The sequence below is a fragment of the Balaenoptera physalus genome (assembly GCF_965194825.1).
Source record: "Balaenoptera physalus genome assembly, chromosome: 1".
Taxonomy (NCBI): Eukaryota; Metazoa; Chordata; class Mammalia; order Artiodactyla; family Balaenopteridae; genus Balaenoptera; species Balaenoptera physalus.
The window spans coordinates 6,203,596-6,231,361 of NC_138882.1; the positions used below are offsets into that span (position 1 = coordinate 6,203,596).

At 36.8% G+C, this 27,766-nt stretch overlaps 1 protein-coding gene across 9 annotated transcripts in view; it reads right to left on the minus strand.

Annotated features, from left to right (window-relative positions):
* CRB1 (crumbs cell polarity complex component 1) overlaps positions 1–27,766 on the minus strand; it is a 276,695-nt gene that overhangs the window by 207,263 nt on the left and 41,666 nt on the right. For 3 of the 9 annotated variants that reach the window (XM_082425364.1, XM_082425366.1, XM_082425368.1), the window contains one exon: positions 7,044–7,181. The exons of 5 other annotated variants lie outside the window; for them this stretch is intronic. In XM_082425364.1, coding sequence (XP_082281490.1) covers positions 7,044–7,181 — 138 coding nt within the window. Of the gene's footprint in view, positions 1–7,043; positions 7,182–18,268; positions 23,482–27,766 lie in introns of those variants that run through there. One more of the 9 variants, XM_082425369.1, reaches the window with a different exon arrangement.

Consider the following 27,766-nt stretch of genomic DNA (forward strand, 5'->3'; position numbering starts at 1 on the left):
CAACTTACCTAACACATTGCTGGAAAACTTTGGAGGAGTCACTGCTTTTTATTAAATTGGGAAGGAAACCCTAGAAGACTGATAAAGGGTGTTAACAATATCAACAACCTAGTTCTAGATGACTAAGTACATTCCTTCCTCCAATTTCACTGTTATGGCAAAATCATAAGAAGAAGATAAAGAATGACATTATATTAATAAACACAACAAATAATATATTTACAACAAAGTAATTTATAATCATTGTTTTGAATTGATAATGAAAGACAGTAATCTTTTGGTGCCCCAAGTAACAAATACAGTTTGTGAAAGAAAAGTAGGTTAAAGTATTGAACATTCATGTAGGGGAAGAGCGCTAAGCTATTTGTCCCAAGAAAATGTGAAAACACATTTATGCCCAATTCTGGTGCCACTCTCTATATTAACCAGACTCTAATGTCATGAGAAAAATCTATGTGGGAGGAAATTTCTGAGCCCTCAATTCAAAACCAAAGGTTTAATGTGTGGAAGGTGGGGATAGTGTAAAGAATGAGGAAAAATAAGAGAAAAATATGGACATATTACACTGAGCACTTATAAGTTTAAAAAATCCTTTTATAATTCAATTTGCATGTAAAGTTAATTTTGCCCAATAAAAGTGGTATTAATCAAGCAGTTTCATCATAAATCAGAGTTTTATTTATCATAGATATCATGGGTTGAACTGTGTCTCCCAAGAAGATATGTTGAAGTCCTAACCCCTGGTACCTGTGCCCTGTTTACTTTATTTGTAAACAGGGTCTTTGTAAGTGTAATCAATTTCAGATGTGGTTATTAGCACGGGTATGGGTCCTAACCCAATATGACTGATGTCTTTATAAAAAGAGGAGAAGAGCTATAGACAGATGAAGGGAGAACACCACATAATTATATAGGCAGAGCTTGGAGTGATGCAGCTGCAAGGCAAGGAATGCCAGGGATTGAAGACCACCACCAGATGCTGGGAAGAAGCAAGGAAGGATTTTAGAGGGAGCAGGGCCCTGCTGACACCTTGATTTCAGACTTCTAGCCCCCAGAACTATGAGAGAATGAATTTCTGTTTAAGCTACACAGTTTATGGCACTTGGTTATAGCTGCCTTAGGAAACTAATACCATAGCCCCAAATTGGAAGCAATCAAGATGACCTCCAATAGTTGAATAAACAAACTGTGGTACACCTATACAATGGAATATTATCCAGTGATAAAAAGAAATGAGCTATCAAGTCACAAAACGTCATGGAGAACCCTTAAATGAATTTTGCTACTTGAAAGAAGCTAGTCTGAAAAGGCTACATATTTTATCATTCCAATTATATGCCATCCCGTAAAAGACAAAACCATAGAGACAATAAAATGATCGGTGATTGCCCAGGGGTTGGGGACAGGAAAGGAGGGTGAAAAAGGTAAATCACAGGGGACTTTTAGGGTAGTAAAACTATTTTGTATACTATTGTAATGGAGCATTTGTCAAAACCTATAGAACCTTAGAGCACAAAGAGTGAATTTTATTGTATGCAAAGATCCCAGGAAAGAATGTTGATTGTGACACACAAAAAATGTATAAAACAATCACACAGAAGGGGGTGGGGGAAAAGGTGCTGTCCTAAGGAAACAAGCAAAGTGTTAAGACTAAAGACAAAAGGAAATGCACATAAGTAGTGTACTCAAATTGATAAGGGTATTTCTACAGGATTATGGGTTAAGAATTTGACACTCCTATATACTTTACATACTTTTAAAATTTTATTTACTGAATTTAAACAATTAAGTAAATGAATGGCAGATGGCAGGTTTCTCACTGTTAGAGTGGGAATTTACAGACAAGGAGGGGGAGGAAGCTAGAACGATCCAGGTGGTAATGAAGTTAGAGGCATCAACATAAACTCATGTTTAGCTTAATATATGCACCAATGTACATATAGATACGTGTAAGCAAATGTGTATATACACACATATATTTCTGTGCTCTATCAGCTGAGATGGCCTAAAAGAAATGATACCCCAGTGGCACCAAGCACACCTTACATTCAGATAATTGGTTTCTATTGCCATTCTCTAGTGAAAAGGAACCAGGGCTCACGGGAGCAATGGCTTATGGTGGGACTGGGGCAGGAAATACACAAGACAAGTCTGGAACATCTTGTAGAGCCAGAAAGTCAGGAAGTAAAGCACCTCACGTTGATAGGGAGTAGGATAAAAGAGAACAGGAACCAAGTGAAGGAACGCCCAGTGGCCAAAGGTAGAACAACTTGAGAAACAAAACAGTAAAGTGTATTAGATAGTAAGTATTAGACAGTAAGTATTAAACAGTAAAGTAGTAGTAGTATAACCCAGAGTACACAATAAATATCCATGACTCCACAGTGACATAAATACTCGAATAAATTAATAAACGGTGGAGAAAAGCCAAATCTCCCATGCGGAAGAATCCCAGGTAATTTATGTAGATGCTCTGCTCTCCCAGAGGGGAGCATAATTCTCCTCTCCTTAGGTGTGGGCAGTGCATAGTGACTTCCTTCCTAAGAAGAAAGTACAGAAAGGGAAAAAAGAAGTTTACAGTGGAGAATCCTGACAAATACCATGTCCCAAGTGATCAAGGTCAACATCAGAAGTCATAAATCAAAAAAAAAAAAAAAAAAAAAGGAGAGAGAAGTCATAAATCATGTTGATTGCACAGATCCTTGATGTGATATCTTGAGAATGACATTTTACCTCTGTGGTCTTCCTCCCAATAACCCATAACTCCAGTCTTACCATGAGAAAAGCATCCCACAAATACCACTATTGGAGGAGCCTATAAAATACCTAAACAGTACTCCTCAGAATTGTCAAGGTCATCAAAAACCACACCAGAGGAACTGCCACAGCCAAGAAGAACCTAAGGGTACTTGACAACCAAATATAACATGATATTCTGAACAGAATTCCAGAATAGGAAAAAAAATATCGGGTAAAAAATCTAAGGAAATCTGAATAAACTATTGACTTTAGTTAATAATAATGTATCAATATTAGTTCATTAATTGTAACAAATCTACCATACTGATGTAAGATGTTAAGAATAGGGGAAACTGAGTATGAGATATAGGCGGCCCTCCTGTACCATCCTCTCAATTTTTCTGTAAACCTAAAATTATTCTAAAATAATAAAGTCTATTATAAAAAATAAAACAATGTAAGGGTTAAAAAATAATGCCAAAATGTCATGAGTAAGGAAGATATTCAATTCTTATAGCAAATGCTATAAAAGTTCCATTATTCATTTACTCATTTAATAACTATTCCTTGAGTGACTACCCTGAGCTAGACAGTAGCTACCCACTGACTAAGGATATATCAGTTAGCAAAACACCCATGGTTTCTACAACCATGTCTTACAACCTCATAGGTAAAACTAAGTCAACACAAAAGTAATATTTTCAAATTTTGGTACATATTATGAAAAGAAATGCAAATTGTAATGTAAGTATGTATAGTGAAGCTTAATCTAATGTGAACAGGGATGGTGTGAATGGGGAAGACGGATACTCTCATTTTCATCTTCTAAAAGGAGAAACTTGGGCTTCTCAGGGATTTCCAATAAATCAGCAGTAAAATATAAAAGAGAACTAAAAACCCTGATTGTTCTTATCCTCTCGAATTTCAAAATTTGATATTGTAATACCATTAATGGTAATTTTTGAAAATCACCAAAGGTGAATAAAGAATGCAATTCTCCTGAAAAATCTGATTCGCCTAAAATAAGCCTCAAAAATTACAAGCTAAAATTAATTCTGCTGCATGATTCAGGGAACAGTGAGTAACCTTCATGAAGTAGAGACTTCTACTGTAAACTGATGAGATAATTGTTTAATTTATGAAGAAGCAAAGATATCTTTTTCTCACTCTGATAATTCTGTAAGCACTTTACAACATGCTGCTGCAAAGATGTTAACTGGAACGGTGAATATAAAAGTTTCAAATGTTTCTACATAAGTAACATTTTAAAGAAAATTAAGACGATTACTCCCTAATGAATAACATCAACCTTCTCTGACCTACTGAGCAAACTCAATTATTTCTTGATAGCGGCATTAAGATTGAATAAATACGACCATATTTTGTCTTTATAGATTCTATTTCTTTATACTTTAGGTAGATTGAAAAGAAAGCATTCTTTAAAATAACTCTATTCAAATTCAGCTACTTAATAATTGCCAACAGGTTCTAGAAGATGGGATGGTATCCCAAAGTCTTTGAAATTATTCAAGTAACTTTAATAATAATTTTATCAAACCACATTTCACTTGCATACTATGACCACACTTTGAATATGGGTTAAAACAATTAATTTTAAATTAAACTAGATGTGGAATTTACATTGACAATATTCAATTTACCTCCAAATGCATAAAAGACTCATGAAATACAGCTATCAATCACTTTTCTAATGCATGGTAGCTCTAATAAGGTAGTCTCTTTAAAGCTTTTCACCACAGATTCATGCATCAAGGTCACAGCATGCCCCTTGTAGGAGAGCAAGGCACCACTTTCATGAAAAAATATAGCATGGAGTCAAGGGTCACTCTTTTCTCTTAATTTTAAAAGAATGTATTTCGAAGTTCAAGAAGAAAAATCATTGATTCATTGAACGCATATGATCCAAAGAACTAAAATTTTCTGTGTGCTTTTATTGTGTTCTGAGCAGCGCGCTAACCCCTCCGCACTATCCCTTCAACAGAGTCTGTACACGTCAGCTAAGAGCACAGAATCCAGGGTCGGACCTCTGGGTCCTAGTCCCAGGTCCACCATTCACTGCAGCATGGCCTCGGGAAAGTAAATAGCCTCGCTGTGCCACTGTTTCTTCAGCTATAAAATCGAATTAATGACAAGTTCTACTTGTCGTGTATGTTAAATGGAAATAATGCTTGTAAAGCTCATATTGCTTATTTTCTCTCCTAAATAATCCTTCCGAGGAGAGAGAGAGATGTTTATATCTTACAACACTGATGACTAAAGTTCTCAAGAAAGATATATTGGGTAGTGTAGAACTTGTGATCACCTGCATTTGAAACAGAGAGCTTGTTGAACTACATACTCATGGGACCTACCCAGACATACAAAATATCTGGGGCTGGACTTGAAAGGCTGCATCTTAAACATTCCAGCTCTCTGCTATGTATCCCAGGCTGAGATACCTCGGATAGCCATCTGATTCTATACAATACGGATGATTATTATCATATCTATCTTATGGTGGAGTTGTAAGAATTAAATGAAATATAGCATATATAAAATGCTTAGCAATGTCAGCAACTTTTACTATTAGCTATTATTTTATTAATATGGCTGGAATATAGGATCTGTGTCATGAGTACTAAGAGGCAAGGGCGGAAAAGAAGGCTGAGGTTGTGAAAGTTTTCAAGTCAGTTAAAAAAAAAGTCTAAACTAAGTGTTTTGACAAGGAAGGCAATATCATCACAACTTGCCAGCAAATATATTAACACAGATAAGAGTCTGCCTGCCTAAAAATTAAACAAAATGAGGCTTCAAATTTTTTTTAACTAATAAAAATATTGTGCTAGAGAATATATCAAGTAATTACAAAGTACTTATTTAAAGACTATCAATAAATAATCCCCCACTCAAAGAGAGAGAAAACAAATTATTTGTATGTAATTTCAGTTGCACAGTTGAGCCCCTAAAAAAAGAGATGGTACTCTAGAGGTTACATATTCATCTCCTTAAAAGCTAAGTGCAGAAAACACTAGGAATTAGAATATACCCTGCATTGGAATTACAAAGGTCTTTGCCATAAAATGTACTGTAAACTCACTTCATCTTGCGTTTTACGTGTCTTGTCATTTCTTTTGCTCCATTTCTACTCCCACGTCTCAAAATATCGCTTCTGTGCCTCACTTCCTATTGCAGGCGGCCCACTTTAAGTTTCAAGGAGGATGAATACTATTTAAATAACAACTCTTTTCAATAAGTACCACTGTGGAAAAAAATCCTGAGTGTGTGTGTATGTGTTGCGAATTTACTGTTCCTTCCTTTAGTTTGGCTTGGTTTTTCTCCACTTGGCTTCAGCTGCCTTAGCTATAGCATCTATTCCTGTTTTCACCAAACCTCTGATATACGCTCAGCTGTAAACCATACAAGTAACAGTCTCGCTGGTGCAGCCACAGCAGGTGACCCAGATTACACAACACTGCGTTCTAACACCAAGGAGTCTTGTTCAACAGCAGCTGTGCTATGGCTTTGCCTTATTGATATTCAGATTTGACAGACACAAATCACATGGCCCCTTTGACAAGCACACACTCTGCCTGTCTTTGTTTTAAACATGTTCAATAGCTACTGTCCTTCATAAACACACAGCTGAGGCTGTTGGTCTCCTCTGATTTTCCACACTGCCGTACATCCAACAACATTATCTCAGAAACATTACTCTTGTTTTTATTTGGGGAAGTTTGTGGAATATGACATCTCCATTTATAAAACAGAAGCACATACAATAGAAAGGAAGCCCATTTCTCTCTGGCAAAAGAAATGCTTTGAACCATTATCCTTTGGGGAAAATTGAGACTCTATCTCCTTGATTGTGAGAGCAAATGTTGGGACACAAAGTTCTTTAAAAGTGAAGATACATACACAGTATTGGGAATAAAATGCTATATAGCTTATGATTAATTTCCTTTTAAAGAATATCAATTACAAAGTGCCAGATCTATTCCATAAAAGTATAAATACAACAAAAAACCTTCCCTATGTGGCCATTTCAATCTCCTGCTCACCACTCAAAAGGTCGAAAAAGAACATTTTCTATTAGAATACTTACTGGAAATCATAGAATCAGAAAATTGTTCACACTGACTGGTCCCACTGATTTGTTTAACACAGGACGCTTGCTCACACCAAGTTCTTTTTACTTTTTTTTTAAAGCCTTGCATTTTGTAGAACACACAACACTACACACTATTCCCATGAAATATTTAAAAGTCAGGAAATTGCCAGAAGTTCAATAAATGGAAGAGGCTTACTTTTTACGGAGATGAGCAGTGAGAGACTGAGGCAGAAGATGAGAAGGTGGGCAACTGTCTGAAGCGCCATGGTCTCGTGGAGGACGTGCTCCGACGTGCTGGTGGTGGTCTGGTCCCTGTCCAGCTCCCGAGCTCTGCCTGACTCAGAAAGAAGCCAGAGTCTCAGAGCCCCTGGGTGCCACCTCTGTCCCTTCCCCTCTTACAGCTCCCTCACAGAAGACTCGGGGACTTAGATTCGGAAAGCAGTTGTGATTCTTGGCATCTTACTTACACAGGAGGATGAGGTGATTTTTCAAACCTGGTGCAGATTTTTTTCATGCTGGACTGGAGTCATCCCCCCTCAGACCTTGTGTACTACTTTCCTTCCTTTAACAATGCTGCCTGAAAAGGGCCTGCTTTAGGTGAGTGTCCTGAATCATTTTTAAAAGAGGAATTAATTTCTGATGACCATCTAGGCACACAATCATTATGATCTGGCAACTATTAAAGGAACACCCTGTATTTCTGTATATTTACCTTCATCTTCAGAACACAATTCACAGACACGTCACTTTTTCATCAACATACTCTCACAACTCAGTCAGATTACGGTTGTTGATAAAATGGACAGAGTTCTGGAGATTATTTAGAAGCAGTTTTTCTTCCATAAACCTAGAGCCCATTCCTAATCCTGTTCATGATATTTATATCCTCTGGGATTTCTTGAATTTTTGCTTTACCATAATTGTTGAATGCAAATATATTTGTTTATTTTTTATATATACTTATGCTAAGTATTGTGGTATTTTTCTTCAGATTAAATTGTTCAAGTCCTTAAGACTGTATTTTCCTTGGACACTTCACGGAAACATCTGTAGTTAAAGTCAGATGTCTTATTCTCTAAGGTTAGTGCTAGTACACGGCCTTGCTCCGTTGTTAAAACTGGCTACTTGTTACACTTAAAATGCAATTTACATTTCAGATTTTGTGTAAAACTTGAGAGCTCTGTCAGAAGTTTATGTATTTTAAAGTCTCTATATTTCCTGCTTGTGTATCTAAATAGGGAATAATATTTTGATGGCTTAATGTTTTCTACTAATGTTATATGCTGACCCACTCCCAGAGGATTTTACTTGCTATAGTGGGGCTTATCCATTTTAGTTATTTATTTCTTACAGAGTTCATGATAGTTATTGTTTTTAAAGATTTTCCCCTATAATGTAAATAATTTAGCTTGAGCAATTTAACAATTAGAGTAAAATAATTACAGATTATAGAGGCAGTATTAATCCTCTATTCTAATCCCTGTATTTTATCAGTTAGAGAATGAAAATGCAGAGCAATTATACTGTCTGCCCAGAGTCATCTAGAAAGATATGGCAGAGGTAGGACTAGAGTCTCCCCATTGATTTCTAGAACATTATGCCTTCAATAAACCCTATGGTTTCCATTTCCATCTTTATTCTTACATATCCCTTTATGCTTTTTGCAATGTGGACTCTGGGAAATCCACATACTGGAATGACCAAATCTTCCATCTGTCCTAAAAAGGCCTCCAGGGAGAGATGAATAGGCAGAGCACAGAGCATTTTTAGGGCAGTGAAAAATGCTCTGTATGATATTATAATGATGGATACATGTCATTATACTTTTGTCCAAACCCACAGACTGTACAACACCAAGAGCAAGCCCTAAGGTAATGGACTTTGGGTGATTATGATTTGTCAATGTAAGTTTATTTAATAAAAAATGTACCATCTGGTAGGTGATGCTGACAATGGGGAAGGCTCTCCATGTGTCGGGGCAGGGCGTATATGGGAAATCTCTGTACCTAACTCTCAATTTTATTGTAAACCCTGCTGGCACAGTGGTTAAGAATCCACCTGCCAATGCAGGGGACACAGGTTTGAGCCCTGGTCCAGGAAGATCCCACATGCCGCGGAGCAACTAAGCCCGTGAGCCACAACTACTGAGCCCAACTGCTGCAACTACTGAAGCCCGCGCACCTAGAGCCCGTGCTCCGCAACAAGAGAAGCCACCGCAATGAGAAGCCTGCGCACCGCAGAGAAGAGTAGCCCCCGCTTGCTGCAACTAGAGAAAGCCCGCGTGCAGCAACGAGGACCCAACGCAGCCAAAAATAAGTAAATAAATAAAAATTAAAAAAAATAAATTAAAAAATAAAACTGCTCTAAAAAATAAAAACTTAAAAAAAAAAAAAAGGGCTCCACCTTGGACCTCATGGACCTCAAGGCTAAGCGAGTGACAATGTACAAGACCACTTGATAGACTGGAGAGGAAATGAAGGGCTCCAGGCATAGAATCTGACGGTACTAGAAAACTTTCTGTAAAGTTGTGTTATGAGTGTCACAATTAAAGAGGCAAAGAAGATTTGGGTTTTTCAAAAGACAAAATTATCAAAGATAATAAGTGGTTGGGGAAACATATTACACAAAGAATGTTTGAAGAAATTGTATACGTTGAGCTTGAATATAGGAAAATAATCAGATATAGCTATTAAACAAAAGAGTGAATGGCTACTATGTGTCAGATTTGGGGCAAGTTAGGAAATCTTTACAAAAGAAGTAATATTTAAGCTGAATTTTCAAGTGTGGATGCAACAAATAAATAGAGGGAAAGTGGTGTTTAACGGCTCTTCAGGAAAAGGGCATGTGTATAGGAATAGAGGCATACAGTGGATGGGCAGATCAAGGAACTGAAAATATTCTGATATTGCAGACATACAAGTATGAACAGGGCAATGTCAGCACATAAAACTCAGTAAACCACAAAATCAAGGTAGTTTAACTTCTAATATGAAGAAAGGAAACAATCAATAGGTTTTAAGCAGTGGATTGGCATAATTTAATTAGATTTGCATTTGGAAAGATAACTCCCATGGTCACGTGGCAATGACTGGCAGACGGCAGATGAGAAGCATGGAAACCAGTGAAAAGGATGTTGTCATAGCCCACAAGAGAGCTGATGGGGCCCAAATTAAATCAGACAGTGGGGAGAGCAAGTAAAAAAAAAAAGAGTAAAAGTAAACTAGATAGATCAAAAGGACTGAGGTAGAGAATAAGGCCACAGAAAAGCTATAATTTTTCCAGCTTGGGCACTTGGGATAATAGTAATGCATTCACAGAAATAAATAATATAGACAAGGGCTTCCAAACAAGAAGGAGCAAGCACTCTCCTCCAAGTCAAGCACATTGAAATACATGCATTTGGACAAACTATAACTTTTGTAAAAATACACAGCTTAGCTCTAAAAAAGGGGGGAGGGGAATATCCAATTGGGACAGAAAGCTCTTGCCTTTTGGCTTCATGCAGGGGACCAATTCCAATTCCTCCCATTGGCCTTGGAATGCAGATTGGAAGCAGGACTCCTACTCTTGAACGTGGATAGAGGGCTCCCTGTGAGAAACAGGAACCCAGACCTGCCCCATGCGTGAACCTACAGCATGTGGAGGTCTCAACTTGCGCTGAACATGGGGTGCAAAATTCTAAGCCAAAAAACTTATTAAAAATAAAAAGGAAAGAAAGAAGTACTTGTTTGGAAATAGGAAAATCAATGGTCCAGTGAGAGGAGCCTGATAGGAACCATTGTGTGGGAATGCTGTAACTCACTGTTCACACAGGGTTCCTGTGGAAGGCAGCCTCTACTGAAGATGAGCTCACAGTCTAAAACTATCGATCAAACTAGAAACCCGCTGCCATAAGAGACAGAAGACATGACAAATGGAAACATTCACACTCAAAAGACTCAAAGAAAATGGAGCTATCAGAGGAGACTTTAAAATAACACTATAAAATGTCTGTTTAAAATTTTTAAAGAGATAAAAGAATGCATGTATTTCATAAAGCAAGAAGACATCATAAAAAACAATTAGGCCTATTAGAAAGTGAACCAAATATAAATTCTAAAAATGAGAAGTAGTCAGTGAAATAGAAAAATTCAACTGATGGCTTAAATGGTAGACAACACTACACTCAGCTAACTAGGAGACGGTTCTGAAGAATTCATCCAGAATAGAGCAGTATGAGATAATGAGATGGTCCAAAAGAATGAACAACGAAGAGAGGTAGAAAGCTCTATTCCAGAAGAAAGAAGGAAGAAAATGGGGAGGATGTAATTCCTAATGGTATATATTTTTTAAATATGAGAATAAAAAAAGTGACTTCTTGAATTTAGAAAAGCCCACTGAGTCCCTAGAAGAAACCATATTTAAAGTGCATCAAAAATAAGTGAAATAAGACAAAGTGAACAAAATAAAATCTTAAAGGTCAATATTTGTCTCTAAAGTTAAAAAGTCTACCGTGGAATGACAATAAAAAGTACTGAAGACTTTTCATCAATAAGCTAGATGTCATAAAACAAAGAATATAGGAAGAGATGAAGGTGTATAGATATAAATAATAAGTACGGTTTTAAAATATGTTCAGTTTGAGGTGCCTATTCAAAAGCAAGATGAGGATATGTGATAGGATCTGAAAATACAACTCCAGAATTCAGGACAGCAGTTCTTGGTGGAATAGATAGGTGTCATATTAATGTACAAACATTTGCTGAGTGCCTGTTGTATACCAGACACCAGAGTAAACATCAGTAATTCATATATATGTGTTAGACAGTCTCATTGCCCTTATGGATCTAAACTCTAGTGAGCAGATGCAATCTAGTGAGAAAAAATACTTCATCATTCAGTTACTTGAGGTTTAAAATTGACTTAATAGAGTGCAAAGAGCGCTGGTTATCTTCAGCTGATTACCTGCTCTGGACTGCAGATTCTTTCCTGGACGCTCTCTCGTTTAATACCCACAGAACTGAATCTCCATAAAGTATATGAAACTATCCTGATTCGACAAAAGAGAGACTGAGCCAGTCAGGTCAAACATATAATAAGTGATAGAGTTCAGATTCAAACTCAGTTCTATTAATCTATTGTTCTTAATTCTTGTCATGATAGTACTTATTTTTAATTATATAAGTAAATTATAAATGTATTCTTGTAAAAATACTCTAAAGAATCTTTGATGAATACCAATCTCACACTCCTCCCCAGAAATAACCATTGTTATTGTTTGTGAAGATTGTTTTATAGCATTCTAGACTACAGGTTGACAGATATATAGATGATTGATTGATAGACTGATAGACAAATTATTTGGCTTCTTTTCATTTTTTCTTTTTAAACAATGATGTTATAGTATGTGTATTATTATGCAACTTTCTTTTCTCACTCAACAATATGTCTTGGGTATTTTTGCACATTATTAAATCTACCTAGCGCACACTTCTGTGTGTGTGTGTCTCCAGGGGGTCTCGCTCCAGGAGTCTATGCTGACCACACAGTCAACCCCCGCCCCACCCCAGGCCCTCCTCCCTGGACCCACTTCCCAGGGACCTAGAGACCCCCCCGGGCCCTCAGCCTTATCTCCGGGATCCACAGGGCTGACAGGGTCCAGCCGGTACCTGGTCATAAGGGACTTCTCCAGCATCTGTCTGCACAGATCCGCACAGAGCTGGAAACTCCTGCGCCTAAAATAGCTCCAGGCCAGGAGCAGTGGCTCCATCTCCAGACCACGGTGGCCAAGGGTCACAAAGGACCAGGACCTGGCCAGGGAGGGCAGGGGGCGAGAAGCAGGTGGTGTGCAGCTCTCCGGCTCACACTTTTTAACGCCACATGGCATTCCACAGGATGGATGTACCATAGTTTAACTATTTCTTTTTCTGGGTGTCAGTGTTGTTTCCAATTTTCTCTATGCAAACAATAATTTAACAATAATCATTTTACACACCTCTTTTGTGCAAATGCACAAGAGTTTCTCTAGGGCAAATGCCTAAAAGCAGTAATTTTAGGTTTTAGAGTATGTTCATTTATAACTTTAACAGATACTTCACAAAATGAGGTGACCAATTTCAACTCTTCTCAGCTGTGTGTGAAGGAACTTATTTCTCCACATTTGCCCAACATTTGATAAAATCAAATGATAAAACATATATCTAGGGCTTCCCTGGTGGCGCAGTGGTTGAGAATCTGCCTGCCAATGCAGGGGACACGGGTTCGAGCCCTGGTCTGGGAGGGTCCCACGTGCCGCGGAGCGGCTGGTCCCGTGAGCCACAACTGCTGAGCCTGCGTGTCTGGAGCCTGTGCTCCGCAGCAAGAGAGGCCCGCGCACCGCGATGAAAAGTGGCCCCCGCTTGCCGCAACTAGAGAAAGCGCTCTCACAGAAACGAAGACCCAACACAGCCAAAAATAAATTAATTAATTAAAAAAAAAAAATATATATATATATATACGTGAATGACCAAGCCACACTTCTTTCTTAAAAAAACAAACAAAAAAAATATCTAAATCTCAATGGGGAGGGGAGTGACTATATGAAACAAGATTGGATATTTGGTGATAAATTTTGAAGCTGGTTATTGGGTATGTAGAGGTTCATCATGGTATTTATTTTATTTTTGTATAGGTTTTTAAAATTCGTAATCAAAACCTGAAATTTTAATTTGCATGTCTTTCATATTTAAGAAGACTGAACATCTTTTGAACATTTGTGCTTTCTCTTCAGTGATTTGCCAACCCATATCTTGTTCGCTTTTCTATTAGCTTTTTTAAAAATTTATTTATTTTGTTGTAGATTTCTTTATAAAGTTGGATCTTAATTCTTAGTCTGCTACAAGTGTTAAAAATATTTCCTCCAAATAGATTGTCCTTTAAATTTGCTTATAGTTTTTATGAAGTTTTAAATTATTATTTAAAAATTTATCTGTCTTACACACATTTATTTATCTTATTTTTTATGTCCTTTGGTTTTTGTCTTATTGAAGAAAAGACTACAGGATTACTAACATAGGATCTGCTGTCTTATTCCAATATTTATTTTAAATTTAAGACAGAATCTTATTAAATTTTTTTGTTTTATGTCTTTAATCTGTATGTAATCCAATTTTATGAATGTGTAACTTATAAATCTAACTTTATTTCCAAATGGATAGCCAATGTTCAAAAAATTTCCCTTTGTATTTCAAATTTGAAATCGTGTATAAAATTCCCATCTGTACATGAATCTGTTTTGTTTCACTATTCTTGTGTGTATTTCTTTGCCAATGAACTGAGTTAAACTTAAAATAAGTTTGTTATCTGGTATGGTAAGCCTACTTGAATCTTTCTTTTTAAAATTTTGCCATTTCTTGCACAATTTCTCTTCCAGGTAAGTTTTTGTAGGCAGTTTGTCAATTTCCATTCAATAACTCCTATGTGGATTTTAATGGGGATTGCACTGATTGTGTAAATTAATTTGAGGATAATTTATATCTTTTCGGTATTGAATCTCCCCATATCTGAATAACCATACAATATTTAACACATAATAAGTCATTATTATATGTCAAACACTTTTTTAAGGCCTTTCCATATACATTCTTTCTTTTATTCTCTGTCATACCACTATGAGGTAGGTTCTATCCACTTTACAGATGATAAAAATTTGCCTCAGGTGTCACGGCCAGTAAGTCACTCTGGAAGAGGAGAGAATGTGATGTATGAAGGGGACGGAACCAGCAGCCACATCCTAGAGAACACCTATGCTCCAATATTTAATGATTGGAGGCTGAGTCAGAGATTTAAGAGGAAGAACCAGGAGAACAGAGTACAATGGAAGCAAAGAGGGGAAAGAGGATCAGGAAGGAGAAGGTAGTGGACAATGAAAATGCTGCAGGAAAACTAAGTCTGATAAGGACCAAAATGTGCCAGATGGATTTAACAGTAAGGAGATTTTTAGTGACCTTGGTGAGAAGAATATCAATGGAGAATTGGGACAGAATTCAACCTTCACTTATTTTTTTTTTTTAACATCTTTATTGGAGCATAATTGCTTTATAATGGTGTGTTAGTTTCTGCTTTATAACAAAGTGAATCAGCTCTACATATACAAAACTTCACTTATTTTTATGAGTGAATTGAAAGTTAGAAAGTAGAGACAGTGAATGTAAACTACACTTTCCAAAAAATTGGTTGCGGAGAAAACATGGGGTGGGAGAGGCAAGGTTAAAAGATGTGTGGCCAACTGTGGGGGACACTAAATAAAGCTTTCTGATTAGAGACTTCTTAGGTGCCAGCCAAGTCTATGTTACACATGTTCTGTGACCTATGAAGAAGCAGAATAGAGAAAGTGAGAAAAGCAGTTTTCTCCTCATCAGAGAAAGTAAAAAATTATATATTAAAATTTTCCTCAAAAGGGTTAGAATTTCTTTCCATATAGCTTCACTCTACTTGGAGCTCTTCTAGTTCTAGAATTGATTTATAAATCTTTAATAAAATATAACAATTCCAAAATTTTGGAATCAGTGGGTATTTCCTAACACATAAATTTCTACTTTATATGAATTCCCTTTTGCTGGATCTGATAAGATCTTGTCTTTGAAAATAATGTCAGGGACTTCCCTGGCAGTACAGTGGTTGGGACATCGCCTTCCAGTGCAGGGGGTGGGGATTCAATCCCTGGTGGGGGAACTAGGGTCCCACATGCCTCGTGGCCAAAAGGCCAAGGCATAGAACAGAAGCAATATTGTAAAAAATTCAATAAAGACTTTAAGAATGGTTCACATCAGAAAAAGAAAAGAAAAGAAAAGAATGTCAAAAATTATCTCTACTAATATAAATTTAAGTGGTCAATATTTCTTACAGAGGGCTGATAAATATGCCAAATTTCATAGGGCAATTTATATGTAATGTCTAATTTTCTAAATAATTTCAATATCATAAATTGTAACAAGATATAAATGGAGCTTAAGGATCATCTTAACACTGGGTTTTGATAACATACTGTCAGGAGATTCTTGTATTTAATTCATTTTAACCCTGTGGTTATTATTCTATTTTGGATTCCTACAGTCTAATATTTCCATTTTGCATTATTTTTGTTTATGCAAATGATCTCTATTATTAATGATGATTTCAGTAATCTTCTTCTCAAATGCTGACTATTTTCATAAGTAAAGGTTATTTGTAAATTATATCCAAAAATAAATTTCATATCGAGTTTAAAATCTATTTATTCAAAGAGTAAGAGCTATTTTTGAATCCTGAAAAGTCTTTTAACCTTGATTCTTCTTTATTCATCTTATTGTTTTCTGATTACATATCACTGATGTTTATAATGTTATCCATTTTCCGGTAGTGTTTACTGAGTTAGAGAGCTTTTCATTTGTGATTGCTTTGTTTTAGATTTTGAAAAATTATAGACTATAAAAACAAAAAAGAAAGCTAGATTTCATGAATGGATTTTAGTTGCTGGTACAATCTTTTATTCAATTAAATAAAATAAGCATTAATTTAATATGAGCATTATCTATAGTCTGTATAGATAACACAGACTCTACAGATTTATAGAGAAGTAGGTCTCGGTTTCCTTACAAGTACAAGAGAAATGATATAAAAGGAGAGAAAACACTCTATTAATTACTACACCAGAATGTACCCAATACCAACGCTAAGGCTTTCTCTTTCACAACGCCATAGCCCCACAGGGAGTCAAGGACTCCACCCTCTGTTTCGGGGAACCTTCCAAGTACCCTGGTTTTTTAATAACAAGGAGTTAAGGACACATGGGACAGTTGGGGCCAAGTATAGACCAGAGTCACTGGGCATGAAACAGAATTTTCTGTTACATAATCAACAGGCCACAGGCAGTTTTCAAAGGAAAGTCTTCTAGAATAGCCTGGAGAATAGCTGACCAACTCTTTCACATGGGTAATGGATAATATATGCACACAAGGATGGACAGGCATGGTTTTAGACGTTGGTTTAACATCCCCATGGCTCTCTCATAGTTAAGCTGACTCGCTCATCTCTTTCTAATCGACTCCCATGCCTCCCACCCTCAACCAGGTCCAACTTGTCCTTTTGTCTCCTGTCACTGCCTCTCCAGTTCCAAGCCCTATTACCCTCTCTCTATGCCTCCACATCAGATGACCTTCATCTAATCTCCTCTGGGGTGGATGCTGAGTCCCATATTTTAGAGAGTCCAACATACTACAGATATAAATATATATATATATAAAAATTAAAAAAGGAAAAATGACAAAATTATACATGACAAGGGAGATACAGTGATTTAACTCAAAGGAAGTTTTTTAAATTCTAAGAGATTACTTTTTACAACTCTATGTAAATAAATATGGAAATCTAGATTCAGTGCATAATTTCTTAGAAAAATACATATTATCAAAACTGAACCCCTTAGAGACAGAACAAAATAATGTTTTTGTGTGTGTGTGATTTATCCAGCAAGGGCCAGTTAAGGAAAGTACCACTTTATATTTTCTCCCATACTCCTCTCTCTCTCATTCACCAATTCCCACACTCCTCCTGCTCTGGAATTAAACCTCTCAATAAAACGTTAGCGCTTAAGCCTTGCTTCATTCCAGGAAATCCAAGCCAAGGCACACAACCTGATAACCTGTTAAAGAGACTCTGTTTTAAAATGTAGGTTTTATTATTATTCAGGTATAGTGAGGCCAGCAGATCAGAAGATGATTGCCACTGAAAAGATGGTTTGTTTGTTATTCACAGTTCCCAAGAGGAGGGGGCACCCCATGCTAGGCAGGGCCACACAGGAAGCACCATGGTCATCCAGGAGGCAGAAGGAACAGTAGGAAAATGTGTTCCTTCCTGTTTCTGCAGGAAGGAACAGGTGAGGCAGGGTAAGCAGGTTTAGTTTAGAAGATAAAAAAGGAATGGGTGAGGCAGGGTAAGCAGGCTAGTTGGAATAACTGCAGCAGGCTCTGGGGTGTAGAGGTCATCTTTAGTGGTCTGGTCCCTGATCCTGGAGTGATATGGGCAGGAGAATAGTGGTCTGGAGTATGAGTCTGATAAAGGAAGTGGTGGGGTGTGGGCTCTGAATTGGTTACTTTGCATCTGAAAGGCGTGCTTGCAGAGGAGTCTTACTATTTCTAGGAATTGGCTAGTCCTGGGAGGGGCAGTTTCTCAGTCTCTCCAAGGTCAGAAAAAGTTGTCAAAGCATCGGAAATACAGAAAATGAAAAGGTATGGTGAATTCAGACACTCAGTAACATCCAAAACAGTGGATGAAGTTGAAATCTCAAAGTTCTGTGTAGAAAGCTTGTGAAGGATATATTTTCTGTAGAATATATAACTATGTAGTTATATAGTAGTTATAGGTAGGTAGACAATAAATAGAAACATGATAGATAGATGATAGATAGTGCAAATTGTCACCCACCATCTGGTCTACAAGGATTGAGTCATTAGCCACTGCATTTGCTGACCTATGGAACACCCTGAAAGAAATTCAGGGTGAAGATCAGGAATGAGGCACTCTGTGCTCTGGGGAAATAGGCAGAATAGGCCCTCAGATAGTTAGAAATACTTCAGGAAAATTATTTTAATGAAACTGGACTCTTGTATCTCCTCATATTAAGAAAAGTACTAAACTCATTAACTGAGATATCTGTTCCTTGTGATTAGCAGTAACCTTCTACCAAGATGTATGCTGGATTACACGTACCCCTTTTCTAAAATCACATATATACCAGCCTCTTCCCCTACCTCTTTGGAGCAGTTTCTCAGAGCTGTATGAGAGGCTGTCTCCCAGGCTGTAGTCCTCATAAGACACCGAATAAACTCAACTCACAGCTCTTACATTGTGTGTGTGTGTGTGTGTTTTCAAGGTGATAGTTTTGGCAACCACAAAAGGACTCAGAGCAGATTTTTCTCCTTCCCCTGAACTCTGTGAGGACCCAGTACCAGCAAGGGGCTCCTTGTGCCTGTCCACCTCCTTGGTGAGTCCAGATGAATTTGGGTGAGTCTCTCCTCGTCTTGGATCACCCATCTTGGTTAAAGATCCTGAGTTTATTCAAAGGTGGTTAAACTCCTTGCTATGAGGAGCTGGTTATCCTTGAACTTAGGTTCAAGACGAGGCACCGTATTCCCCAGTTGAGAGACACTAGGAAGATTTTGCTCAGTTGAAAGGCACTAAGGAGGTGTGGACCGTGTAGGTAGGAGGCTGACCTGACATTTTTTCCCAGTTCAGCTACTTTAACAGAATTGTTGGGATGAAAGTGAAGATACCATATGAGAGCTCTCAGCTCCGAAGAGAAGGGACAGAGCTTCTCCCAGCCAGTTAGGGCTTTCTCAGGCAACTGAGAAATTTACAGGAGTGATGGAGGCTAGTCCTCATACTATGCAGCAGTCCCACAGGGAAACCCACTCATTAATTAAAAATTGCTCGTCCGGGGACAAACAATGTAGGAGTTGTCCATTCAGTGCTCTAAACACCCACGGCATTTCTAGACTGCTGGAGGGGGAAACCGAGATACCTAAAAGAGATGAAACAACGCTAGGGGGACACCTAGAGGAGTTAAGTTCACAAACAGTCCATCAACCCACTGTACAATTTCATTAGTAATTTTATCTTGAAACCAACTTTAAAATGGGGAATAAAGTTTCCCAAACAGAGAGACAAGGGATGTCCGATAGCCAACCTCCAACTAGTACTCCAGCCAGGTTTATGTATGAAACCTGTACTTGCAAGTAGTTACTTAATTGGGAATAAAGAAAATGCTGCCTGAAGTGGCCAAGACGGGGCTCTTGTGACATTCCAAAACTGATATCTCTGTACATAGTTAGAGAAAGCTAGCTTGATAAAACATCTTTTCAAAATTCTGACCCTAAGGAAACAAAAGTCCTTCTAGGATAACTTGCTTTTCTCTCCCTGTGCCTTGAGATGTAAATGTTCTAACAGGGCTCTCAGGAACACTTGTCTTATCTAGACCACCTCCAATTCCTGAGACTGAGGAAAAAAACAAAGAGAAAAGAGGCCTTTTTAAACTCAAGTGGGTAAAACTTAACTTATCCAAACTGTTATTTATAAACTAGTGAGTTTTATATTATAATACCTGATTCATGACTAAGTTTTAAAAATGAAACTATGAGATCTCTGGTTGTGTCTGTCCGTCTTTCTGTGTGCATATTATAAATATGATGTGTCTCACTTCCAGATGGTTTTGTCAAAATTTATAAATGAGCTCTATTTAATTGGCATAAAGGAAAATTAACTGCTTATATAAATTCTCAGAAGGATAAAAGAAACTAACCCAGAAGAATGTCAGGTTCATGTGATCTGGGAAATATTCAGTATTAAATTAATATTTGGTATTAAAGTTAGTTTAAGTTTGTTAGTTTAATTAATACAGACATGTCTTTAGAGCCATCAACATTAACTATAATACTTTTATTGTACCTAGGTTTACTAAAAGTCAAATAAGATCTTATATTTTCTGTTATGGAGTTTGTCAGCAAGAAAAGTTACTTGATATGAGGAAATTTTTATAAGTAACTTGAACATAAATGAGATCAGAGTTTTTAGGTGAACTCTTTAGGAATAATTATGTTTTAGGAATGTCTGCTTAAAAATAGTTCCTCTAGATTTTTGGTAACTTGAAACTTTAGAATTTGGCTAAATTAAATTAAATGATGGAAGTTTATTAAATATCTAGATCATTCCCAAATAAAATAAGATAATGAAACATTAATTACTGAACACAGGCTTCCTTTTGCAGAGAAACTGAAGATATTTAGGATTATTAATAAATATGAGACATTTTCTATAAGTACATGGTTTTTAGAAATTATAAATTGTATTTATAAGTTTGCCATTCTACAGAATACTAGTGTAAAAGACAGTTTATAATTGCTTATTCCTTAGTTTTCACTAGAAATTGAGGTTTTTAAAGGGTAAGAGTTCTAATTAAACTATGCAATAAAACTACTAAAAATTAATAAGAAAGGGATTTTACCTAAAGTTGGTTATTTCTAAATGGGAAAGAAAATAAAGGATAAATTAATACAGATATAAAAAGTTATAGAAGGTTAGTGAGAAAAATGAAAGGAATTCTATGTGTGGTCAGGACTGACTAAAATTAGAATAAAATTAATTGAGTAAATTAATTTTAATATTAAGGGTAAGATGGTGCAAAACCTGAATTTCATTTTCTCTCTGTTAAGAGCAACCAAGTTTTCTTGAATTATTGATCTGCTTTTGATAACATATTGTAAAGTTTCTTTACCTTTTATGTAATCTGTTGTATCTTTCTGTATTTGCCTTTGAAATCTTTATTGTCACTTGACTAAGTGAATAAGTATTGTTTCACAGTGACCTATGATCTTATTTGACCAAGTGTTTTAAAACCTTTGATATCTTTGACAAACTTCCTCAAAAATCAAACTCTAAATGAAGTGTTGCTGACCTGGAAATTACTTTGAAGTTTTCCAGAGGGACCCTGGAACGCTTCAAGAGATTTGTTTTCTCTTCTTATCAAAGAAAGATATTAAACTAATTAGGCTTATTTGGTATGTTAAATTACATGGGAAGCATCATCAAATGAGTGGTGATAAACCTTCTTAGATTATAGTGCATGGATAAATGTCATTACTATAAATGTTCTAGAAATTATATAAAATTCCTAAAATTCAGATATGTCCTACTATGTTATCAGTCATAATTCTAGTTATTATCTTAAAATAGTGTATGCCACAAAAATAACCACATTTCTTTGTCAATTACATTATAATCAGGTCTTTAACCATGCCTTTTTAAGTCTTTTGTCATTTATAGACAGTTGTTTTATGCTTTTGCAAAAATGCTTCATCTGCAAGAAGATTCACTGAAAGGATTTTTTGACAAGCACAGGTTTCTGATAACTTTCAAATCCTTCCTGGGTATGAACTGGGTAACAAATAAAAGAATCCTAATGAAAAACCTGATGGCTTCATAAACTGCTAACAAAAGATCAAGATCAACAAGGGCTAGTTGCATGGCTGAATAATAATTTTTATGACTTTTTGTCTGAAATATTATTGGCTTTAATCTTTGTTTTCCAGATATAAGAAACCTTTCTCTTTAAGCTAATTATGACTTACAGCAATTTGGTAAGTTATTCCTTTGTAAGCAAAATTGAAGCATTTATCTTTCCTTTCTACCTGATCCCTCCAGAATTTGGAAACTCTTAGTGAGTGTTCTTATTTTCATGGCAATAAAACTAGTTGCATAAGTCCAATAAGAGTCTGTTCTTCTTATAATAGGACATAATTGGAAACATTGGCTTTGACTGGAATGTCATATTTGAGAATATGCATAGAATCAGATATGACCAGACAGCTTTAAAGAACCAAAGTGTACTTTCTGGAGCCATAAATTCCCCTGGAAAAACAACCTGGTACCTTGCTCACAGGTTTCCCAGGAGCCTTACGAGGTAAATAAGGAAGGCCACTTCCTGGCAGGTGCAAGAATCTCAAAATATTTTGGGGACCTTGAGAAGAGAGGAATTCACCCAAATCTATAGGTATTACAGGTGAATCTAATGGCAAGTCCTTGGCATGGCTTTCCTGGCCTTGAGAGGCCTCTTAAAGTTCAATCTGAGGTTCCAGGGCAGTCAATTTAAAAGAATCTATATGATTAATTATACTTACTACATAATCAGAACAAGTTTATTGAAACCAGACTTATTTAGCTAACAAATTAGTCTTAATTTGGCTATCTTGGGTAGAAATTAGGGTAATTCTACAGAGAAAAAGATTATATTTCAGTGGATATTAAGTTCTGGTGGTGTTGTCTTTGAGGTAATAAATATGTAGTAAATATACTTCAGGTGGTATATAAACATGATATATAAATTGAGCACAGTTCTGGGAGGAGGACAGCTTTGAAAGGGAACAACTAAAGGCAGAGAGTCAAACTAGGAGGCTAGCACAATCTTCCCGTCAGAGATACAGGGTCTAGACCAGGGGACTGAAGACTTTCAGAGGGGAAGAATCAATTCAAGAAACAGTGGCAGGACTTAGTTATCGATTGAGAGTGAAGAGTGTGGGAGAGAGAGGCATAAAGGATGATCCCCAGGCTTCTGGCTTTGCAGACTGAGATGTTTAATGAAGACAGTAGAGTCAAAGGAACATGGAATTATTTTGAGTTTAAAGGCTAGGTAATGTGAAAATTTAAAAGAATACAAAAAATAAAATTTTTTTACACATAAAAATCTTTTGCTAGGAAAAGCACATGTGCGCGCGTGCGCGCACACGCGCACACACACATACACACACACACACACATAGTACAGAATGGATACAAATAAAGCACATAGCAGAGCATATGCTTCCACAAGCCTACACAGCAGATTGCCTGGTACAACAGCGGTGCTAAGGAGGCATGCCCAGAGTCAGGAGGTTCCAAGTTGGTCCATTCAGAACAGAAATTCAGCCAGTGGTCATGCCAGGAGGCACTGGGCTAGACCACAACGAGGAGAATTCTGACATGATATACTTAGGGTATTCAGGGCTCCAAGACCATGGACTGGGTTCAAACCAGGGGCTTAGGCCCAGAGTGGGAAAGGGAGACAAATCAGCAAGTCCAGGCAGAAGCTCAATGTGCTGAAAAAGTGTGAGAGGCAGAAGCTCAATGTGCTGAAAAAGTGTAAGGTGAAAGAATAAGCTTGATAGTCATGTGAGAAAACATGCTAAGGGCAATAAGACTAACTCTGGTTCCCAACTTGTACTGCTTTGGCAAAAATGTCTGCAGCTCTATGGGGCTGAGTCTGCACTTTGAAGTTCCCTAACGAATAGCTGAGACAGCCAGATCAAAGCAGTCGACCGACAGGTAGAAGAGTCCTTGTTTCTCCAAAACGGGCATAGGTGCCAGGAATCCAGATGCACTGGACGTGGGTGCCGTCTTACAATTACTAATGCTCATTTCCAACCAGGATCTGAACCATGACAGGTATTGATTCTTTTTAAGACTTTTTTTTTTGATGTGGACCATTTTTAGTCTTTATTGAATTTGTTACAATATTGCTTCTGTTTCATGTTTTGGTTTTTTGGCCACGAGGCATGTGGAATCTTAGCTCCCTGACCAGGGATTGAACCCGCATTCCCTGCATTGGAAGGTGAAGTCTAAACCACTGGACCGCCAGGGAAGTCCCAACAGGTATTGATTCTTGATAAATATTTTTCTTGGCTAGATCCACATCTAAGAGCTTAGAATACTTAGATTGTAAGTAACAGGTAACCTTAAGACAATAAAGAATTTATTGGCAGAATACTTAATGCCTCACAGGAAGATGAGAATTTAGGAGAACAAGTTTGAATAGAGCGAAACCATGGTGGTGCTGAGTCAGGACAATAAGAATCGCATAATTTCATCAGGATAATACCACTCACATGAACGAATTTGAATAATCTCCCCCATTCTGTCAAAGTCGAGGGAGAGGGAACCAGAGTGGCCTACCTAAGTAAGGCAGGGCTGTGCACCTTGATTTGCCACGCGGTGCTACCAAGCTACACCAAATGGAAAAGTGAGAACTCCCCCAAAGGAATTTAGGATGCTGCTCTCAAATGATGGGGAAATGGATGCTGGCAACCGAAAGGAGCAAATGCTCATTATAAACCTAAAGAGAAAAATATTAATGAAGAATCCATGACAAGGCTGAGTATCCTTAAGAGGTTTTTAAATTTAAACAACGACAAAATCCAATGAATAAATCACTGTACATTGTCACATAAAAATTACTCCCCATTGAAGAGACTGCCCACCACAAAATTACTAGATACATTAAAATGTACTTAGTTGTGTTACAGAGTTCTGCAAAAGTTTAACTGAGAGATATTTTCTAGAATTGTAGAGAGAACACAAATATAAATTTGTGAAGTCACATAATAAGATAAAGGCAATTATTCAATTAATTTATTGGCATATATGAACTTACTTTATTCAAACCTTACAATTGCCTTTAGAAATTATTATCTTTCATAAAGATATATATAGACATCTTTTTTATTGAAGTATAGTTGATTTACAATGTTGTGTTAGTTTCTGGTGTACAGCAAAGTGATTCAGATATATACATATATAGCTGAATATATCTGAATATATATATATATACATATATATATATATATACATATATATATATATATATATATATATATATATATATATATATATAAATAAACGTCTTCATAAAAACTGACTTCCTGAGTTCAGGTGGCAGTCCTGATTCTAGTGAATCTATGTCCCTACTCAGAAATTAAAACAGATGAGGCTCTTTTGCTCCTTCTCCTCATTCAATTATCACCACCACAGAAAAGTAGAAATAGCAACAGAGCTGGGATTTGAGCAGGAGAGACAATATAAAAAAATACATTCTATTCATACCATAAACCATTGTGACACTACTAAGAAAAGAACATGAACAATTCTGACAAGTTGTCACCACTGACATCAATATTAATTTCTAAAATCCTTACTGGACTAAAACTTTCAGCACCCTATAGTACTTTTTTTCTTCTATCTTGCTATAAATAATGATTACCTAGAATTTTTTGTGCATCACTCAGGACAAGGGAGGGCAAAGGAGCACAGAGGGATTCATGTGCTGACCCTGGCCTTCAGGGGGCCTTGGTACCATACCAGGTGAATAACTGTAAGGTCCACGAGCCTGCAGAATCTCCAGGAAACTTTTTATCAAATACTAGGGCTGTGGACTTCTTCCCAATAATTACTCTTATATCTATAAATAAATGTATCTACACCTCTGTGGAGGAGGAGGAAAGATGTATGAACTGGGAGGCTGAAGAGAACAGAGTGGAAGCTCAGAGTCTGGATCCATAGCTACCCAAAGCTTCTTCACCACTTGCGTCCCCAGGACATTTGGGATGAACTCTGAGACTATTTCAGCACCCAAGTGCTCAGTACTGAAAAAAGTCCCCAAATCTCAGATTTATAATTTCGACCTCACTGGCAGTGGCAGAGGAAGGTGTCAGCACAAAGAGCTGTTAATTCTTTAAAACCTTGATAGTTTTTGCAAATGAAACTATAGCCTTAAAAATTCAAACCCGCTAAGAAAAAATTCAAAACAAACAAATTTAAGAGTGATTTTAGTTTACCAAGTGAATCTTTGCTTTGTAAAGGATAAACCCATACACTATTTTCCTTCCAAAAGTGTTGGGGATTTTTCCTTCTTTATAAAACACATTTTGTGTGAAGTATGGCAGATATGAGCACTCAAATCTAATTCTACTGTTGCAGCATTCAAAATCATTTGTCAAGTCCCAAATATATACCAGTTTTGGAGAAAACAAAGATAAATTAACCCAGTTATTTACATTAAGAGCTCATATTAAAATCGGTGTAGACAACCATGAATACAATGAATTGTAACATAATAAGATAAATGTTTTAAAACATGTTCAAAGTGCTATGAAAGCATGAATGCAAAAGTGATTAATTCTGCCTGAAAATTCAGGGACAACTTCCTGGAAGAGATGCCATTTTAAATGGACTTTTTAAGAATAAGTAAAACTATGCCAAGAAACAATGTGTGATAAAAGTATTCAAGACCCAGGAGACAGCAGAATATATGAATGTGTTTGTGGAATCAGCAAATAACTGGGATTGGCTTGACCAGGGGATGCTGAGAGGGAAGGACTGAAAGATGTCTGGACGAGGTGGACTCAGCAGGTTTTGTGACCTGGAATGCCATGCCAAGGAGTTTGGAGGGTCAACAAAGGATCATAAGGAAGAGAGTAATATAATCAGATGAGTGGTTTAAATTTAAGGATGATAATTCCAGCTGCAGTGTGATGAATAAAGTGGAATCATCTGGATGATAGGGACTGTGGTCATTTGATGCAGGAAAAGGGGGGGGAAGCTACGGCCTGTGGTCATTTGATGCAGGAAAAGGGGGGGTACAAGCTACGGCCTGTGGAACAACTCTAAACAGCTGCCTATTTTTATATCACCTGCAAGCTAAGAACGGGATTTTACATTTTTTAAATAGTTGCAAGTTTTCAATAGAATAATATCTAACACATAAAACGTAAAAATTACATAAAATCAAATTTCTGTGTCCATAAATAAAGTTGTATTGGAGCACAGCCATGTATTCACATTCATGTTGTCTACAGCTGGCTGCATTCACAATACAGAGGCGGAGCTGAGCATTTACAACAAAGACCACATGGTCCACAAAACCTAAACTATTTATGACCTAGCTTTTTACCGAAAAAGTTTGCTAATGTCTGATCTAGGGTTCAAACAAACTGGATGGCTAGGTCCAAAATGAGTCATATTCAGAAAGATTCTACCACCAGTAGTAAAGTATCAGCATCACCGAAAAATATTCATTGTTCTAGATATTAACCAAGTTCAAGCTCTGGTAACTGATAAAAATCCTGAATACAGAAAAATATCACTACAAGAGAATATTGGGTAAGCTGGCAGTAAGCAGATAATCTAACTCTCCTTCTTCCTAACACCACAATACCAACTGAAATGATTTTTTAAAAACATTAAAATATTGGAAAGCTCCATATTGCACTGAAGACTTGGGGAGGAAGCTAGCTCTATGGGACAAATTTCAAGGAATTTCTAACAGAATGTTTCTAAGACAAGACTAAAGAAGCCAGGGAGAGTCAAGCACACAGCTTCCATTCTGGAGAAAGTGATCTTATTTGTCAGGAAATAAGTAAAAGAGATATTTTGAGGAACAGTGATTAAAAGCACAAGACTCGATGTCAGCCAGTCCTGTCTATAACTCCATCTCTATAACTTCATTCACTAAATGTGTATTTAATGAGTATTGACTGCATACCAGGCAATTACATGATATTGCACAAGCTTAACATCGCTGAACCTGTTTCTTAAAAGGTACCTTATAGGTCTGCTCTGAAA